The 20,107-nt window shown below is 42.2% G+C and overlaps 1 protein-coding gene across 6 annotated transcripts in view; it reads right to left on the bottom strand.

Moving 5' to 3' along the window:
- Nucleotides 1-20,107, bottom strand: part of MCC (MCC regulator of WNT signaling pathway) — a 180,021-nt gene that overhangs the window by 52,257 nt on the left and 107,657 nt on the right. For all 6 annotated transcript variants that reach the window (XM_040089723.2, XM_058424026.1, XM_058424027.1 and 3 more), the window contains 2 exons: nt 12,654-12,817; nt 6,781-6,987 (listed from right to left, as the gene is read on the bottom strand). In XM_040089723.2, coding sequence (XP_039945657.1) covers nt 6,781-6,987; nt 12,654-12,817 — 371 coding nt within the window. The remainder of the gene's footprint in view (nt 1-6,780; nt 6,988-12,653; nt 12,818-20,107) is intronic.

Here is a 20,107-nt window from a genome sequence, read left to right as displayed (position 1 = left end):
TGGGAGGAGGAATAACCAGGAAGGATTCAAAGAAAAATTTCTTGAGTCCTTTCATCATGCTAATTTAAAAACAGAAACATGCAGAAGCATATAAAAATTGCCAAAAACTCCTGAAGCACTAAAATGAGGTGGAAACTGTCTGGCAAGTGGATCTTATTATATATGGTCCAAAAAAAAAAAAAAAAAGGAGTTGAGAAAGGGATAAATCCAGGAAAATGTCTGTGAAATCCAGAAAAAAAGGAAAGCAAAGATCTTCTGAATGATTGGAGGAAGTCCAAGAAATTACAGAAGTAAAGAAGTGTTGGAACCCTGGTAAGAGCAGGAGCAGGTACATTAAGTGAGACACCAGGCAACAGAGCCATTAGGTTTCAGAGCAATGGATAGCCTAGATACCAAAAAGAAGTCAGGTGCAAACAGATTTTCTCGAGTTATTAATATAAACATAAGTAACTTGAAATGTCACTTATTAACATTTGATGTTTTGCAATTCAGACAATTGCTGAGCTGCATTTCTAATTTCTTTTTTTTACTTTGGATGCTGAGAATTGGAGTAGGAAATAGTGAAAAATTTAGGGTAATTTCTAATTACCTTAAGAACCAAATAAAAAGAAAGCAATGATAAAAGAGAAAAGGGGCTGACACTACAGCAATGTTCAATTTATGAAAGACTTAATAAGCTATTAACAGGTGTCACAGACATGCTTGTCCAAATGCACCACAGGCTATCGAAAATTGTTTCAGTGGAATATTCTCAGTATTTGTAACCGTGACTCTTAGAAGCGTATTTTTAGTCTTTTTATTTGCACATGCATAATGACAACTGCATGATTCATTAACATATCCTAAAAAAAAAACCAACCAAAAAACCCCACAGCTACAAACTGCCTGTTTTTGTCACTGATTTCCACATTCAAAGGAGACCTGCTGCTTTTGTTTCTAAACCAGTTTCAAACGAGGGACATGCCTGTTCTTCTTTTTGTTCTACCCTACTTGTGACCTGTTTCATCATACAGTACCTTTGAACCCGTCAAGTAACGGGACCTTTTCCCTCCAGCATTTTAATGCTGCTTTATTTCCTTCCCTTATTACACAGAGGAGGAAGATGAAGTACAACAAGCCACAGGGAGTAAACTTCTCCCACTTTCTAATTTATTCATCTCCATACTGCAGATCTGTGGAGGAAGAGATGCCAAATCAAACACCAGCGTAATAACTTGAGCTGCTCTGGGTGGTGAGCATCCCTCCCAGCAAAAAAATCCCCTTACCTTTCATTCAGTCCTAGTGTTGATTATTTACAACCAGATAATTTTCAGCCTCTCCTATATCATGAGCACCAGAGCAAACAAAGTCTGAGTTCCTATCTATTGTCTGTTGTGATTGATTGAGTAATGGTAAGAAATCTTTTTTGGTATCTATAAGGTCAATTAAACATTGAGTATTTGCATGCAAGCTTGGAAAGAGAAGTAAAACTCTACTTTGTTGATATCCAAGAGGAAATGCTGCTGCATAAACAAATAGCATGCAAGTGAAGGATGCAGAGAATGGTACCTCAGGTTTCTTGTGCTCACCAAGAGACAAAGAAGACAGAACAGCCCCAGGGTCACTTTAAGCAGAGAATTATCTCTAAGGCCCCATAATGTATCAATGTTCTCCAGCAATCTGGAACAATACTTTCTGATCCCAACAGGAATGACTACAGTATAGAGTCCACCACATTCTGCCAGCTTTGTGTCATCTGAGAACAGTGTGGGCCCAAGAACAACTGCAAAACCAAAGATCTGAGTCCTGCTGTGGCAGGGGTAGCTTTCAACTGTCCACAAGAACCACATATTTTGGGAGAGCCCTCTGCTCAAATCAAAGCTCTCTGGAGTAGGAAATGTGGGCAGCTGATGGGATCACACATAAAATGCTAATTTTCTACTACTCCACAGATTATGTTTTCATTAGGGTCTTAGTTGAAGATAGCTAATGAAGTTTTGGTGTGGGTTGTTTTTTTTTCTGATCAATTTGGTGATTTCAGCTGAGTTTGGAGCAGGTACAGAACAACCTTCACAACCAGAAGTATGAGAATAACTCAAGAAGCTGCCATATGGCTCATGCAGAGACCAGACTTAACAGACTTCCAGAACTGGAACTGTCAACTGTCTTTTCACACAGAACAGCCTCAGGGAAGCCTGAATACTGCCCACACCCACTGCTTTATATGCCAACCAGCTCCTGAGGACTGCGCTGAGGTACCACCTATCTGGCAACTTTCATGGGCAGTAATTAAAACCCCACAATTTTTATTTTGCAGTCAGGATAGACTGTTTCACTGCTCCTCATCTGAATCCCCTGCCAAATACAAGGACTTCTGTGTAAGAACACAAATATTACTTTTTCTTCTACTACTTAAGCCTGCTATTGTGAATAACAATTGTTATTCACAATAGCAGTTGTAAATAGTGATGACCTGATTACAGCCTTATTCTCATGCAATATTAATATGAATCCCACAGGCTACAGAAGTAGCCCACCATCTTATCTGTATTACTGGATTCAGGATTATGGTCAGCTATGGGTAAGCAGTTTCTAGGGCACTGACTGGCCCGGACCTAAACAGATTTTATTTTTAATGCAATAAAATAAACCAGAGGTAAAATAAGCCTCTGCATTATGCAATTACCTGTTACACTGCAGACAACCTACAAAAGTAAGCAATTACCTCACTCTCTAGTGATCTGTGAGAAATGAACTCTGAGTGTATGTTGCTTGTAAGCTACTGTACCAGAGAGCAGCTCAGTCTGTTAACCGAGTGCAGTAAATGAATTAATTTAATTAAATTAAATCTCCAACAAGCCTGAGAAAAATGTATTGAAAGCACTCTGCTTGATTACAGGCACTGGTCTGAGGGAACAGACCTATTGATCTGGTCAACTTCAAGCTTGTTCACTTCACCCAATTTAATTTGAGGACAACAATTAAATTTTAGTTGGATCTCCTTTCCCATCTCCAGGGAAATAATTTGAAGTGTCTCTTGAGTTCAGGTGGCATATAGAAAGTATTTCATAGGTCAAAGAAAACATTTATTTTGTTGCCATTATGGACATGAAGCTACATTAAAAATGCAAATATGGTCTCCAGTGCAACAATTACATAGTGTGCAAGACAGGGTCATATGTCACAAACTAACCTCTCTGGTGGAGGCAATAAATCAGTTGTTCTGAATTATAAGAATGATATTAATTACCAGATTTCCTTAAAGTCCTCTGTAGTTGCAAACACCCGAAATAAGCTGATAACCTTAATTCTGTTTCCATCACAGATGCTTCCATAATAGAGAACTGGAACTGCTGGCAGCCAGTCAAAACATAGCAGAATCATGAAAAGGTGCTAAGGCTGGCTCTAGAATTAATGCAGCTGTGTTAACTTGGCTTTTTCTGCTTTCCTTCGGATACAATCCTAATGTAATGATCCTGGTTTTGACAGGCATCTTTGCATAGGCATATATTTCATTATATGAACAAAACTTTATTCTTTTAAAGCTCAATTTAGAAAGTAGTCAATAGCCTTACTCCTTACTGTTTGTTCAGAATCACAATCTTCTTGTGTTTTGGACACCTCACAGTCTAACTTCTGACATCAGATAGCCACAAGTGGTTCGCATTAGTCTGTTTTTGCTCCAGATTTGTCCCTGACTTTAGAGCCATTACTCTCCTTTTTATTTTCTTTCACTAGTATTTGTAAAAGGAAAACAAATAAAGAATTTTTTTTGCCATGCTGGACAGGTCAAGTCCCTTCTCCATGGACAATGCCCATTTCTCTGACCATTGTCTACATAATTTTTTGGTTTTTTGCCAATTTGAACTGCACCTTTACATGCATAAGAAATAAGAACAAAACATAACATTCCAGATCAGATCTCACCACTCTTTATACAGTTTTTCCAATCCCTACTGTTATAAAAAAAATTATATAATTGGCTTTTCGCTAATATTAAAGTGAATGCTATATGTATAATATTAAAATTAACTTTGCTATATGAATAGTTTTCATTTCTGCTGTTAACAAAACTTAGAAATACTAGTGTGATAAATATATCTTAGGCCATAGCATAATATTAAAATGGAGATTATGTGACGTTAAAATGCTTTTTTTCATGTAACTAACTCAGAGAATGGTTAAGGCTATTTGAGGAGTACCCTATCTGGATGAAGATAACAGTGACAGAAACCAGAACCCCAAAGGAAAAATTTATTGCCTCTCCCTTATCAGGGAGTATAAGAACAACAGGATGGAACCACGAGGAGAAATAAAATATATTGATTTAATCTAAGACAAGTCAAAGGTTAAAACCAAGCAAAAGAACATCTAAACTCAAAAGAATGTTTGACTAATGCACAATGCTTCATGAATATGCAACGGAAAAGGAGTTAAAGTGTGTTTTCAAGAGGGTAAGTGTGCTTTTTGCTGAATGCCAAGCACTCAGCAGTAATCCTTTTATTTTTATTTCTGTTTCCTAATTGCCTTTTTATTAAACTTTTTAAATTTTACCAAGAAAGTGAATCTCATTTTTCACACTACTGAAAATAGCTTCTCTGGTACATCATAGGACTGAATTTGCCACTGTGGCTCAGCCATGCTAATCCCTGAGGCTGTAACACCAATTCTTTCCCCTTTGCTGTTTCCCAACTGAGGAGCTCCTTGATGTCAGCAGGAATTTGTTACCATTCTTTCAAGCCCCCTTAACTCTTAACATGCTGTACTTCTCAAGGCAGGAATCTTTTTGTATGCTCAAGGCCACCTACCTTTCTACTGTTTAATAACTCATTTATTGATCTATATCACCTGGAGTGTCACTACCTACATTTGTGTAAGCAAATTTCTCAAGCACACGCTTCAACTCTCTGCCTGCTTGTGTTGATGCTCACCCTCTCAGTTCAGCAACCATCCAGCCAGTCTGTAAACGCTACTTCTGTAGCTCAATTGCCTCCACTAAAAAACCAAACCAACCAACAAACAAACAAACAAACAAAAAAAAAAAAAAACCAAAACCAAAACCAAACCAAAACAAAACAAAAAACAAAAAACCCCCATGGCAGTATCAGTCCAAAAGTTTCAGGACTGAAAACAACCTATGGTGTATAATAAGACAAAAAAATGACAAACGAAAAGTTGAGGTGGTCTTGCTTTATATGATACGAGATTTCTATTCTTGCTTCATCATACATGACCTTTTAGTGTTAGGAGAAGACAGAGTTTTGAAAAGGCAATTTGTGGCTTCATATCTGGAGATTACAAATTTCACATGATGCAGGTTCATGCTATAATGGCACAATCACTGCAGGACAGTGTTGGTTTAGAACCGCAAAAAAAGCTCATCTGCTGCCAATAGGTAAAGAATAATACTTCCAATAATTTACCATGATATAGTGGTCTGAGTTCTCATTCAGACAGAACATGTGATATGTAATATAAAGTTAATTCACGTTCGGTCTGAATTAAACTTTGTAAAATATAAAATGTACTTGGGATTTGAAAAGTGGAATGTGAGGGGGACATGGAGGATTGAGAAACCGGGTGGGGTGGGGTTTCTGCTGGGAAACCATCAGAACACTCATTTACTCAGTGAATAGAAGAAGTGACCAGGTAAGACGTGTCCCCCTCCCCCGGACATGAACCTGCTAACGACGCAGCGATCAACACCAGATAGGTATCTTATCTGCTCCAGCCGAGCTTTACATCTCTAAACACCACTCCGGAGAAAGCAATCAAGACATTGTTCCCCCCCAGAAAATCTATTCAACTGACCGGAGACATGGACATGAATATCTGATGAAGCAAAAAGGGACACGAGAAGTAAGGTAGCTTCTCATCCTTAGCAAAAGACTGTATAAAAGCCAGAAGCTCGATACACACTTTGTGAACAGGGGAGATTCAGAGCGATAGGGTCCGTTTCTGTGTTCACCCAGTGCCGAAATGCGGGGTTCGACACTGTTCCTTTTAATTGTGGCTGTTAGAGACTGAGTTTAAGTCTCGAAATAAAACTCTATATTTTGATTCATGAAATTGGGCTTGATCATTTCTTACAGAACACAAACTTGAAACCGCCTGTTTTAAAACCAAAAATACTTCATATCTAGCCAAAACTCTGCAAATTTATCAAGCACAAAGTTAACAAAATTTAAAAGTAACTGAGACTGAGGTCACATTCTCTTGGATCTTTCACCTTTTTTGTGAACAAACTTCACACACACACACACCCCCCCCTTTTTTTTTTTTTACTTTGGACTCCACACAAAGCACAAAGCCTTTATCTGATCTTAAAGCATCATAAATTTAGACAGGGAAGCAGGACATGGCTGGAACTACTCATTGTTCAGTATGAGAATTACTACCCACTGACAGGAATCCTGCTCTTTTTCTTTCTCCTAATCACAAATTGAATTCCCATCAAAACCAAAGAAATATTTGCTGCTTACAGGAAAAATAGCCTCACAGGAAAATTCTTTAGATGAACATCTGCTTTCTCTATATCCAAGTTACATATGCTTCCCTCAAGATAAGTATCAGTTATTCTGTTAACACATGATTTCTGAAATCAGGCTGTTGTGCACGCTGGCTGATTTTCACACACTCTTTTTCAACTATATTTAGTTCTGTTCTAGTTTTGTCATTTGTATAACCCAGCTTTGGAAAGAACAAGCCCTACAGCCAGCACAGGAAGTGAGAAGCCTGTTCTGGTGACAAAACCACACAGGTTGGAGGAAGAAGGCGGCATCATCTGTGCAGCAGCCTTACCCTTCTACGCAGCCTGTCCCTCTCCTCACGGACAGCGTTCATGGTGGCCTTGGTCCTGTTGAGCTCCTCCTCTTTACTGCACAACATGGCTGTGAGGCTCTCATTCTCTTCCCGCAGGCCAGCCAGCTCCTTCTCCCACTGAGACTGCTCCTCAGACAGGTTTGGATAAAGGTCACATCCCAGCACACCCTCAATCTCCTCCACAGTCTGCAAAAACACAGTAATTAACAAATAGAAAGGGGCAAAGACAACTGAGCAGGATTAATGGGTAGATGGAACAGAAATGTGTAACAGGCAAGTCTACACACTTATATACACACTCCCAGCCTCTCAACACCATTAGTCTGCTTCTTTTTTTTGCCAAGTAATATAAAACAAAACTATTACTTTTTTCTTCAACAGTTTGACCATTTCATTAAAACATTTCATACTGACAAACACCAAAGCAGACAGATACATGCAAATAAAACATGTCACCTGTGAATGACAGCAATCTTAGTAGTTTAATCTCAGAATACTTTAGAACAAATTAATAACTCCTTGTCATGGATGAGCGCTGTACTTATTGTTTCCCTGCTGAGTAATAGGCAGAAATGAGCAGTCTGTAAATGTGCACTGCATGGGGCCTTATTTATTGCTAGAACACCACCACAAAAGGGCAATTAAAAGAGTGGGAGAGGATTAAAAGAGGGCTCTTCTTTCTCATGTCCCTGATTATGTCCTTTCCTTGAGGTGACAGCAAAATACAAGAAAGAACTCTGGCCTTGGCCAGGCTTACAGGGGATATGACAGCCTTTCTAGTACCTAAAAAAAGGCTGCGTTTCTCTGGGACACAATACCATCCAGCACTTCCTGTCCCACCTCTGTACTCAGAGCTGTGCCTTGTAGACACCATTCAGTTCAAGGGACTTCCAGGAACCTGCAGTGGGAGAAACTAAACTACGAGCACCCGCGACCAGCCTGGGAATATTGCCATGCCTGAACTGACTGTCAGGCTGGTCACAAACATGCTGAAATGCAGCAAAACAGCCTGTTGGGCAACTACCTGCAGTTTGAAATCTACTACCTCTATACTGTATATACATACTACCTGCATGCTGCGCCTGTGCTTCATGTCTAACTATGGAAGATATCTGCAACAAACAAAACTACCTCAAATGTTGCCTATAAGCTTTCGAATCTCCCTGAAAGCAGTGTGTATTAAAATTATGTGAAGAAACATAGAAAATAAAAAGAATGTATCACTGGCAATGCAGAAATTCATTGGCTAATCCAAAAATAAGTTATAGCTAAAGCTTATACTTTACATCTAAAATGGAAGATAACTGATGAACCAAGGTTAATAATAATCTACTTAGTAGTTTTATTTAAAAGAACATTTATATCCTGGTGGGTCCCTTCCAATTCAGCATATTCTATGATTCTATATATTACTGAATATTTACTGCTTTGTTTATTTCTTTAATTTGGAAGAACCAACTAAAGTACAGCTGAAAATGACAAACCTAGCTGGAGACACAACTTATTTTTTTCTTCCTGCATGAAATCTTCCCAGTGTTTCCAGCACTGTATGACTTTGAGGTATCAATGAATTTTTATTATTTGTTCAGTTTATCCTTTTGGATTGTATTTCAAATTGTCTCTCTTACATAAAACTGCAATACATTTAGAGCCAAAATTACGAAAATCGATTGACAGAGTATCAGAATATCTACATGTAATTCTGCTTACAGATTTGGCAGAAAACTGAAATTACTTTTCTGAAAAAGCAGAGGCTTGCAACATCTCTGTGAGATGAAAGAAACTGCACGTCTCCCTTGTATTAGCTTCACTTGGACCCATAGGTTTCAAATTATGACCAGGTAAATTATTTCAACACGGCATGAGGAACAGTTCAAGTCCTGAATAAGCACAGGGTAGTTAATCTCACCGTGTAAAAAAAAGCTCTGTAATAGCAGGAGCAGTCTCTCTTAATGATGCTAGTTTTATTTTAAATGGTGCCGCTTCGTTGCTGATTTCTCCTCTCCCTTCTTTCCCCCACACCCCTCTAGAACTTCCCCTGCCGTTTTCTAATGCCTCTAATGGAAAGTTCTGCTGCTGCCTCCTTCCTCCTTACTCCCCATGCTCCAGTGTTGCTATTTTCCCAACCCCTCCCCTCCCTAGGACACTGCTTGTCAGAGCACTACCACTACAGCACTTCTCTGGTGTCGCTGATGCTACCAATCATCCTCCATGGAAAATAAAACATAAACACTGTACACAGATACAGCTATGTAAAATAATGTTCATTAGTTTTCTTCAAAGTAGCATTACAGAGCAGTTTTATTTGGTGTGTTGCTGCACAGCAGATAGTTCTGGTATAATTTCACAGAATATGGGATTGAATTGCAATGTTGTGTTCTGAGCACAGGGCAGTAGGATATCATGGTAATTCTAGTCTGACACTGACACTGTCACGAGCGCTTTCTGCCTTACTGTCTTTACAAGAAGTGCTGAATTACAGATGTGGTATCAGATTAAATCAGCAACTATCAGGCTTAAAAGACACTCAAGCAGTACTTCTTCACATGGTGTAACCCAATGGCAGAATTTATTCCTAATGGAATTTGTGGAGGCCAAAAATTTAGACAGGTCCAAAACCAGTAGATATAAACAAAGAAGAAAATTCCACCCATTACAATTAAACACAAAGACATCATCTTTGGTTCAAGTCCCTAAAACCCACTTTGCAGGAAGCATCTCTGAAGGAAGAAGAAGAATATACTATGCATGTCATTTTTGATGCTGTCTTTCCATTAGCACAGACTTTGAGAGGAATAACAGACTTGTCTTTACAAACAAGCAGTGGGTCTGCTGGTAGATAAAACTAGCACTGAGAGATAAAAGAAACAATGGGAAGGATTCCACTGATTGATGAATGGAAAAGAAGGTATTTGCCTTTACAAACAAACTGTAGGTTTGTTGATAAATGAAATTGGATATTGAAAGATGAAAGAAACAATGGGGAAAACCCATAAATTCCATAAGAATTAAAAATTAAAAGGGGGGTTATACATTAAAGGGTAATTTTAGGTATTAGGCACTCCAGGAAGTCTGTAACTCTTAAGTACCTCAGCCAGTGGGGAAAGAGAGAGGGAAATGTGGCCAGGAAATCAGGATAAATAGGAGGCTGTGTCCTCCAAAAGTTGAGCGACCCCAGGGAAAATGCCCCATGACCTCCCCCTTTATTCAAATAAAGAAAAAGGACTCCTCTGTCTCCTTTTTGGACATAAACTTCAGGCGTTTGTGGATTAATTGTCCTAACAATTTTTTTGTCCAACCCAGTAGAGCTGTTCTCATGTTCTAAATGTTTCATGCTTGGAAATTTTACAGCTTTTTTAATAATCAAAAACTTAGTGGTTGGGTATCTGTTACTGATGTGCTCTCCAAAATAAACACAGCATTAACCAGACTATTCTCTGGAAATTTTCTTAAATCTTTTTCTTAAAATATGTTTTTGTAACTGCTCAGTTCGCAAAACAATCTGGTAAATTTAATTTCAAGATCTTTTCAGGTTTTGTGGGACAGAAAACAACTGAGTCAGCTAGGATGACATAATCTGTGTAAAAAAGGCAAAAAATCATTCAGCAGCAACTGCAATAAAAGGAACCTAGTGAAATTTAACCACCAAAGCTGAAGTATTTAAAACATATAAATTCATTAGCCTGTTGGTGAAGAAAAAAGCAAATAACCAAGGCAAAAGGTAGTCAGAACACTTCGGGTTTCCATTCACAATTCTACCCACTTTAAAATTCTCTCTATTTTTTCTCTGAGGCTATAGGAAAGCAGAAATTACCTGCACCCAGGGGTGCAATGGTGGAGAGGGGTTCTATGTGTGGGTTTTGCTCTGTTAAACAAATCTCACTTCAGATACTTCTGCAGGCCTCACGCAAGCTGATCTCTACCTATTTCCCAGAATCCACAGTCTCTCTTTTGGTGAATCATGACTTCTGAAAACAGTTAACACTAAAAACTCCAAAAAGTACTTGGCAACATTCAAGCACTAATCCTAATCCTCTGAGACACTCAAATAAACTGTTTTCATACTGATCCAAAGAGACCAGAAGTCAAACATACACACAACATTAATTTCTTCATATTTTGTTATATTCCTCCAAGGTACCACCAAAGACAGAAGGAACTTTTCCCAGTAGGAGGACAAAGGGCTCCTCACTTGAAAAGCAAATTGTTAGTATAATTCTTGTATAAGTGAGTCACTGATAACCTTTCCACCTGACACAAAAAAATTGTCCACATCTTCCCCTAAATATAGGAACATTCTCTGTGGCTTTCTTGCTTTCAGGTTCTGAACTGCAGTGTGTCAGCAAACATCCCTCTCCTTATTCTGTTACATTCACAATAAATCAAACACATACAGATATCCCTTGCATTATTTATTCCTGGGGCTGACTTATCTCATTTGAACTAATGCACAACCAATGCTTAGCATTGAATTAGCTTTTGCTGTGGTTTAGGAAAAGTGTTTCCCAATTTAGTGTTCCCACTAAAACAACATCAAACCATGCCCTGCTCAGTCAGTCCCCTGTGCAGGGATGGACATAGAAATCAGAGGCACAAAAGGCAAAGATCAGGGGTCGCAATAGGAACAATTTACTGGAAAGAACAATGAGGTAAGAAAATAAACAGTAACAGCAAAAAATACTAGTAAGAGAGTGTAGATATTGCTCTGTTGGACCGGTATGGATGAAATGTGGATGAGAGATCTCTGAAGCTGGGTTTTAGAAGATGAGGTTTATTATAAAGGATGTGAGGCCTTGCTTAGAGTTGCCAGGCGCAACTTGTGACAAGGCCTAGGGAGTGGGGGAAGGGAGAGGTATGGAGTGGGGGAAGGGAGATATAGGGAGAGGAAATTCCAAGAGGAAGATCCTGGGGACAAGATGCCAGGCAAAGAGGAAGAACCCATCTCTCAGCCCCCTGATAAGGGGGCTTCAAGGTGGGCTGGAACGACTTGGGCCAATGGGGTTACAGATACCTGATACTTCAGGGGAGGGTTACAGGTGTGGGATGAACCATACATTGAGGGGTGAGACAGAACATCCCATTTGACCTCTGGGTCTGGCTGCAGGTAAGCTTCAGCTGGCCATATAATTGTTTTCCCAGACATCCAGTAGCTAGGACATCTCAGACATCAAAACTTGTTTTCAATTCTATCTCACTTATAGGTTTCACATTCTCAGAATCTAAGCAGTCATATTTATAGGGCTTTCTGGCTTCATCCTCCCCAACAAGAGAGTGTACAAGAAATGGGCAATTTACACATGAGTTCTCACCCCCAAGAATACGAGACCAGGAAGGGACCCTTTCCGTCCTTCCTGGAAAATGAAGGATACTGGATAACCTGGCCATGCCCTCTCCTGGCTACTGCAAAAATTAACCCAGTCCTGGCTGGAACCAGGACAGCTTTATATTTCAAGGAAGCCAACCACAACTTAGCCAACCACAAACTTGCACAGTGTGTTTTCAGTCACTGGTCAATGATTACCTGTAGGACATTGGGCAGGTGACAGCTTGTTTGCTGGATAAGCAAAATTGTTTAAGAAAGTAAATAAACTGTTGAGTACCCTGATTTCTCTTATCTTTGAAATAAGCATAGGACAAACACATTTCTGATTTGAGGTCCAAAGTAGTTCCTCCTGGACCTTGGAAGGTGTAGAACAGGTGTGTTTTTACCTACCAAACACACACTGTGAACTCAATTTGACTCCTGTGAAATACTTCTAACACCTTTGGAAGCAAAGTATGATCACTGCAGAAGTGATAAGGTGTTTCACACAATGAACATGCTACATTTTTGAGCCTAATGTTACTATTACCTTAAGGGCTAAATCACAATGTTCGCTGGCAGTAGTGAGTTGTTCAATGTGCCTGTCCACTTCTGCCACTGATAAACTGCAGCTGCTTTTCTTCCTCCCACAGACAACATTTTCCAGACCTGTCAACACTCTCTGCAGTTCTGAATTCAAGTCACTACAGTTATCTAAAAGAAAGCAAGACAAAACAAAACAAACATCACAACAGTTAGTGACTCAATGAAAAAAACAAACTCTTAACCAGGAAGTGTCTGCTGCAGAACAGCCAGAGTGATACTGTTCAAAGAATGCCCTTGCACTCTGTTGACAACTGGTTGGCTTAAATACCATAATCACATCAATTGAAATCATGAGCTACCTCTCATCCGACAAATAACAGCCCCACAGCTTATCTGAACTGCTCATTCTTTCTTTAAAACTCCCTCTTTTCTGATGAACTTTTTTTTAACATGTACATGCTTACATTCTGTGATATTTCTTTATGTTGTTCTTCTGGCCATTCAAGGTCTATTACCCTGATTTAATTAATGTCAAATGTTTCTCTCTGTAAATACAACATTTTTCTGTCTGGTAAATTCAGGGATGTTATGACTCGATGTTTCTCAGAGGCATTTTTGTGGTTATACTGCCTGATTTTGTGGTTAGGTACTGCCTGATTTTAAAAAATCATGGTGTTTACAGAAATGATCCCTACCAACTACCTTAGAGCCTGTGTTTTATCTTAATAGCTACTCCTTCAAATAAAACTGCAGAATATGCAGGGATTATAACACCACAGCTTATTATGATCCATACTACAACCATATTACCAGCTTATACTTTAATTAAAGTATCACAGAGGATTACTTCCTTTCCTGTCTTTAGGCAAACCTAGTGCCCACTGCCATAGCATAATCTACCTATGTGAAAACAAGTGGGTCTCTGTACCTTTCGAGCTCACTCCATAAATTATCTTCACTTCTCCTAGGTTCACCTCTGGTGACGGACAGTGGCAGTTCCTAAGGCAGACCTGCAGCAGAATTCACCCTTGTGCTGTCTCCTGGATGCACCAGTCAGTATTTCTAGCTTGCTAGGTAAGAGTCTGCAGCAGCTACCCACGGCAGAGCACATACTATGAAGCAGCAGCGCATCCACAGCTTGTCTATCCCACTAAAAACAATGGCAGGCATTCTTGGTGGAGGGTGTACTGCCTGTACTGCTGCTGCAAGCACCTCATCATGGTCATAACTTTGTGGTAGTCTCATAACTGTGATTCTTGCAGGGCAGTAAAGCAGTGTGGCACTGAACTGGGTCTGAATTTTAACAGATATGAGTCACCAGATTGTTGCAGACTGCCTTGAAACCTCCCTGTGCAAGGGAAGACTGAGAGCTGCTGAATGAAGGGATGAGAGGAACAGAAAGTAAAAAACTGCAAACTCATTATCATTAAACTAACTTCACAGCCTAATAGACATAAACACAAACCTACTGCTGACCAAAGAGTTTAGAACGATGCTACACCATGGCATGAAAAATTTTGAATGGGCAATATACAGAATTTTTTTTCTGGGAAGTCATTTCACTAATTCCCGATTAGCAGCTACCCATGTGTTACAGTAATACCAAAAAAGCCTTTCATAATAATACCACCACTCACAAGCAGGATATAGCAAGGAGGATGCTTTCTTGTAAAAACCTTGTGTTTTCTTTTATTGAATTTGTATTTTTCCATAACCTCTTCTGTAATAAACATTTTGTACATTTAAACAATCTTCACAAGACTTTGTCTGCTGGGATTTGTTCCGACAGTGACACTTCCCCCATAAAATAAATACTTTACAATGTGAGAACCCCATTTCTGACAGAAAACCAGCACAGCCCAATCACAAGTTCGGCAAGATGTAGGGGGCACTCACAGTTCTAGCTCTAGGTGCTTTACTGCATGTAGCAACAGAGCAGCAGACCCACATGCATTAGTGTGTCATAAGGTATTACTGGTTTTACTATGTCACTGATTAGGGGCAGTCACTCATGAGGGTGCAAGTCATGCACGTGAGTTATTAGAGCATGATTTTTTTATCCTTATATACATATCTAGAAGGATTTAAAATTATACTTATTCCTGTATCTGTATGTGTGTGTGTAATTTATTTTCACGGGAATATGGAAACAAGATCCATAAAGGACAGAGTCTATGAATAGAAGAAAAATACGGAAGAAATGCAGGAATTCCTAGAGATGTTCTTACTTGTCTATTGTTATTTGTAAGCCCTACTCTTAAGGGAAGATGCCTGTGGTCAAAGGAATGACGAAAGTCAGAGAGTCCACAAAAGCTCACAAATACACACTCCGCATGGGAACTGGGTCAGGTTAGGCCCTGACCTACAATATAAGCACAGTGTCACTGTATGGCAGTGGCTTTTGGATGAAGTGGAAAAGGAATGAGAGAGAAAAAGGAGAGAGAAAGAGAAGATCACCAGTCCTGCCTCTGGCATGATTCAGCTGTTCAGGGTGCTGGGTTGCACATGCAAAGCAAGCACGCTGGGCTTTGTGGAGGTACCTATTTATAGGTAAGTTTTTCCTGCTCTGGAGATAACTTTCTCCCTTTCTATGCAAATTAGTTATCATGGGCAATCTATTCTTTCAGACCTTTCTAGAAATGGCTGGGAGGACTTCTGGGGCCTTAGGTGGTCTGGATTCCCCTCTACAGCACATGCCCCTTCTCAGCCTCATCCCTGTACTTACTGTGTGCCGTGTTGTGTTCACGTCCTGGAGCTAAATAAGGACACTTGTCTCTGAAGAGTGCTGCCTGTAGCTTTGCATGACTCACTTCTCCAGCCACATCCTGTTCCTTCTCAGAGTGTGTTATTACTAACAATCCTTGGCTGTTAGTACCAACAATCCAACAAGCTCTGGCTCCAGAGGTATCTGCCTAATGTTTTTTGAGACAGACGCATCATTCCCCTTCTAGGTCTCTACATTGTACGTCATTCTACTGCCATGTTTTTCATTCTTAGAAGAAACCTAAACAGACAACTTGCTGTTTATGTCGACAGACCCTGGTCCAGCTCCACTTCATGAAGACAAATACTGAAAAGCAAATTAGTTTATTTTTTTCTTAGGAAGCAAAAAATTAAGTGTTGAGGTTTAAGTCTCCTGGAGAATTTTTTCCCCCTCCCAAGTTGCTAGGAGACTAAGTGCTGAGTGCTTAACCTGGACAAAAGAACTGATAACTTAGTTTTGGGGGAGGGAAAAAAGCTCCCGGAGAGAGCGGAGGGTGGGGGGATCTCGCGGTTTTTTCTCTTCTTCTTCCGGGGGGGAGGACCGAGCGGGCCACAGTTGTTGGAATCCACAGTTAACGAAAGAGTCTAGTCCTGAGAATTCTATCATCTGTTGGAGTATCCAGGAATTCAGAGTTTCTTCGCTATCCTGCTGGATTTTAAGTGAGACCGGGTCCCGCCGCTGCGGCTTCTCCAGCACTGCCACCTCTGCCTGCCGAGAACACCCCCTGCCTGCGGAGGACAGTCCACCGCGCCCGGCTTCCAGCCATCAGCGCCGGAGCTTCCACCGTTTGTCCTCGGGGTTCTTGGTTCTGTTCTACTATTGTTATAATTGCTGTTGTTTTTTGTCTGTCCTGTTATATTTACTAGTAAAGGACTGTTATTCCTTTTACCCATAGCTCTGACTGAAAAGTTTTATTTTTGATTTTCCAAATTATAATAACACAGAGGGAAGGATTTGAATTCCTCATTTCCTAGAGAGGCCTGCCTCTCCTTAGCAGACACCTGTCTTTTCAAAACCAAGACAGAATTTGGCACCCAACGTGGGGCATTGAGAGAAAAAGGAATAACAGTTCTTAAGTGCCTACATTGCTGTGCACTGGATATCATGTGGTCTGGCTTAACCTGGTTTGGGTAGCATGTGGGTGTGGCCGTATTTCTCCCATTTGCAGGCCCTTTTCTAAACATAGGCCCTGTAACTAAGGTTACTGTGGCTGTCATCAATCTTGCTATATGGGTTAACGAAGTGAGGAAATCGTGGATTTTTAATTTCCTCTGGAAGGCAGGCACATGGATTCAGGGCTATCATACACTAACTGTGTGTTTCTGGAGTTACTTTAACAACGGTACCTACTGTGAAGAAATGACACCGGGGGAAATTTTTTCACAACCCTTCACCCAGCTCTTTGGGCCTACCCCACCAGTCTTTGAAGGGTTCAAATCTCTGAATGTTAATGACATCATACAGTGGCTGGTGTTGCTGGTATGCCTGTTCTGTTTAGCGTTTAGAGATAAGGGGAGACTGACCTGGATAACCACCCTGATACCTACCCTAGAGAATAAGGATGCTGCCCCACAGCCTGAGCCCGTCCCACAGCCTGACCCTGCCCCACAGCCTGAGCCCGTCCCACAGCCTGACCCTGCCCCAGAGCCTGACCCCGTCCCACAGCCTGACCCTGCCCCACAGCCTGACCCTGCCCCACAGCCTGAGCCCGTCCCACAGCCTGACACTGTCCCACAGCCTGCCTCAGGAATAAACCACCCAGATTTGGTGAAGGAGATCCGTGAGATGGGTCAGATGCTGAGGGAGTACCTTTCCCCTGTAGTAGCCTCATTAGCCCCAGCTGCTGGGAAACCCTCCCCCTGCCCCGACAAAGGAGAGTCTGATGGTGCAGCAGCAGAACCCACAGACGTTACAACCATCCAGGTTCCAGCTGAACCACAGGGGCAGCCACAGCCAGCAGCAGTGGCCCCTGTGGAAACAAAGAAGTATAAGGTGAAATCAGAGCACCCAGGCAACAAGGATAAGAAAGGAGGGCCCTCACAACCCGGGGAGGAGTCAGAGGTTGAGATCATCACTGAGTCCCTGACATATGAAAGTCTCCGTAATCTGCAAAAAGATCTTGCACGGCGGGGACGTGAGGCTTATACAGCCTAGTTACTTCGGGTCTGGGACCTTATAGGTACAGGCGTGCAGCTAGATAGTAGTAAAGCAAGGAATTTGGGACCCTTGACCCAGGACTCAGGTGTGAATCAGGTATTCGTAAGGGAGCCAGGGCCCCTTTCCCTTTGGGAGCGGCTTTTAATGAGTGTACGGGAGAGGTTTGTCCACAGAGACAGAATGCAGGAGCACCATCATAGAATGCGCTGGAAGACCCTTGAGGAAGGGATCCAACAGTTGAGAGAAGTGGCGGTATTGGAGGTACTCTTTGGGAGGGGTAGTCAGCATGATAATGACCCCGACAAAGTCAGGTGCACAGGGCAAATGCTGTGGAATCTGGCAACTCTAGGACCATCTCAATACGCCACATACATTGCAACAATTCATCCTGATACCAACCGAGAGACAGTGGGTTCTGTAGCCAACAAGCTTAGAAATTATGAGAGTATCATCTGTGGCCCAATGCAGGCTCAGGTCTCTGCTGTGGCTAAGGAACTCAGAGAGGAGATGATGGAGATGAGGGAGGAGATGAGGAGGAACAGTTCCCATGTGGCACCGGTGCGAGTTACAGGCCCCAGAGTCAGAGCTCAACAGCCCCCAGCTAGAGAGAGAGGGTACACCCCACGAGCTGACCTGTGGTACTTTCTGCGTGACCATGGGGAAGACATGGGAAGGTGGGATGGAAAACCCACTTCTGCCCTGGCAGCACGGGTGCGTGAGCTCAAGGAGAGAAACACTAACCGAGGGGGTTCCACTAAGATGAAGGTAGCCTCAACATCGCATGACCAAGCTGCCAGGTATTATAGAAGTGAGGATGATATGTCAGATCCCCGTGAAGGAACCTCTACCATGTATGCCCAGGAGGGGAATAATGACCGGTGCTAGAGGGGCCCTGCCTCTAGCCAGGGAGAAGCACGGGAAAACCGGGTCTATTGGACGGTGTGGATCCGATGGCCTGGCACATCAGAGCCACAGAAATATGAAGCTTTAGTTCATACTGGTTCTCAGTGTACCCTGATACCATCGGAATATGTGGGGACAGAACCTATTTCCATTGCTGAGGTAACGGGGGGATCACAGGAACTGACTCTGTTGGAAGCCGAGGTGAGCCTGACCGGAAAAGAGTGGCAGAAACATCCAATTGTGACTGGCTCAGGGGCCCCGTGTATTTTGGGCATAGACTTCCTCCGGAATGGTTATTACAAAGACTCTAAGGGATTCAGGTGGGCTTTTGGAATAGCAGCTGTGGAGGCAGAGGGCATTAAGAAATTAAATAGCTTGCCTGGACTGTCAGAGAACCCATCTGCAGTAAGACTTCTAAAGGTAGAAGAGCAACGAGTTCCGGTTGCCACCTCGACGGTGCACCGCCGACAGTATCGGACAAATCGAGATGCCGTGATCCCCATCCACAAAATGATTCGGGAGCTGGAGAGCCAAGGAGTGGTCAGCAAAACCCACTCACCCTTCAACAGCCCCATCTGGCCTGTGCGCAAGCCTGACGGAGAATGGAGATTGACTGTGGACTACCGTGCCTTGAACGAAGTGACTCCACCATTGAGCGCTGCTGTGCCGGACATGCTGGAACTCCAGTACGAGCTGGAGTCCAACGCAGCAAAATGGTACGCCACAATTGACATTGCTAATGCATTTTTCTCCATTCCTCTAGCTGCAGAATGCAGGCCTCAGTTTGCTTTCACCTGGAGGGGCGTGCAGTACACCTGGAACCGACTGCCCCAGGGGTGGAAACACAGCCCCACCATCTGCCATGGACTGATCCAGGCTGCACTGGAAAAGGGTGAGGCTCCGGAGCACCTACAGTATATCGATGACATCATTGTGTGGGGGAACACAGCAATGGAAGTGTTTGAGAAAGGAGAGAAGATCATCCACATTCTCCTGAAAGCTGGTTTTGCCATCAAGCAGAGCAAGGTCAAAGGACCTGCCCGAGAGATCCAGTTCCTGAGAGTAAAGTGGCAAGATAGACGGCGGCAGATTCCCACTGAGGTCATCAATAAGATCACTGCAATGTCCCCACCAACCAGCAAAAAGGAGACACAAGCTTTCCTAGGCGCTATAGGATTCTGGAGGATGCACATTCCTGAGTACAGCCAGATTGTGAGCCCTCTCTACCTGGTCACCCACAAGAAGAACGATTTCCACTGGGGCCCTGAACAGCAACAAGCCTTTGCCCAGATCAAGCAGGAGATCGCTCATGCAGTGGCCCTTCGCCCAGTCAGGACGGGACCAGATGTGAAGAACGTGCTCTACTCAGCAGCCAGAAACAATGGCCTGTCCTAGAGCCTTTGGCAGAAGGTGCCTGGGGAGACTCGAGGCCGACCACTGGGATTCTGGAGCCGAAGCTACAGAGGGTCCGAAGCCAACTACGCTCCAACAGAAAAGGAAATCTTGGCTGCCTATGAAGGACTTCAAGCTGCCTCAGAGGTGATTGGCACAGAAGCACAACTCCTCCTGGCACCCCGACTACCGGTGCTGGGGTGGATGTTTAAAGGAAAGGTTCCCTCCACCCATCATGCCAC

Source organism: Hirundo rustica, chromosome Z (genome assembly GCF_015227805.2).
Source record: "Hirundo rustica isolate bHirRus1 chromosome Z, bHirRus1.pri.v3, whole genome shotgun sequence".
NCBI classification, from domain to species: Eukaryota; Metazoa; Chordata; class Aves; order Passeriformes; family Hirundinidae; genus Hirundo; species Hirundo rustica.
This window is presented reverse-complemented; position numbering and strand designations above follow the sequence as displayed.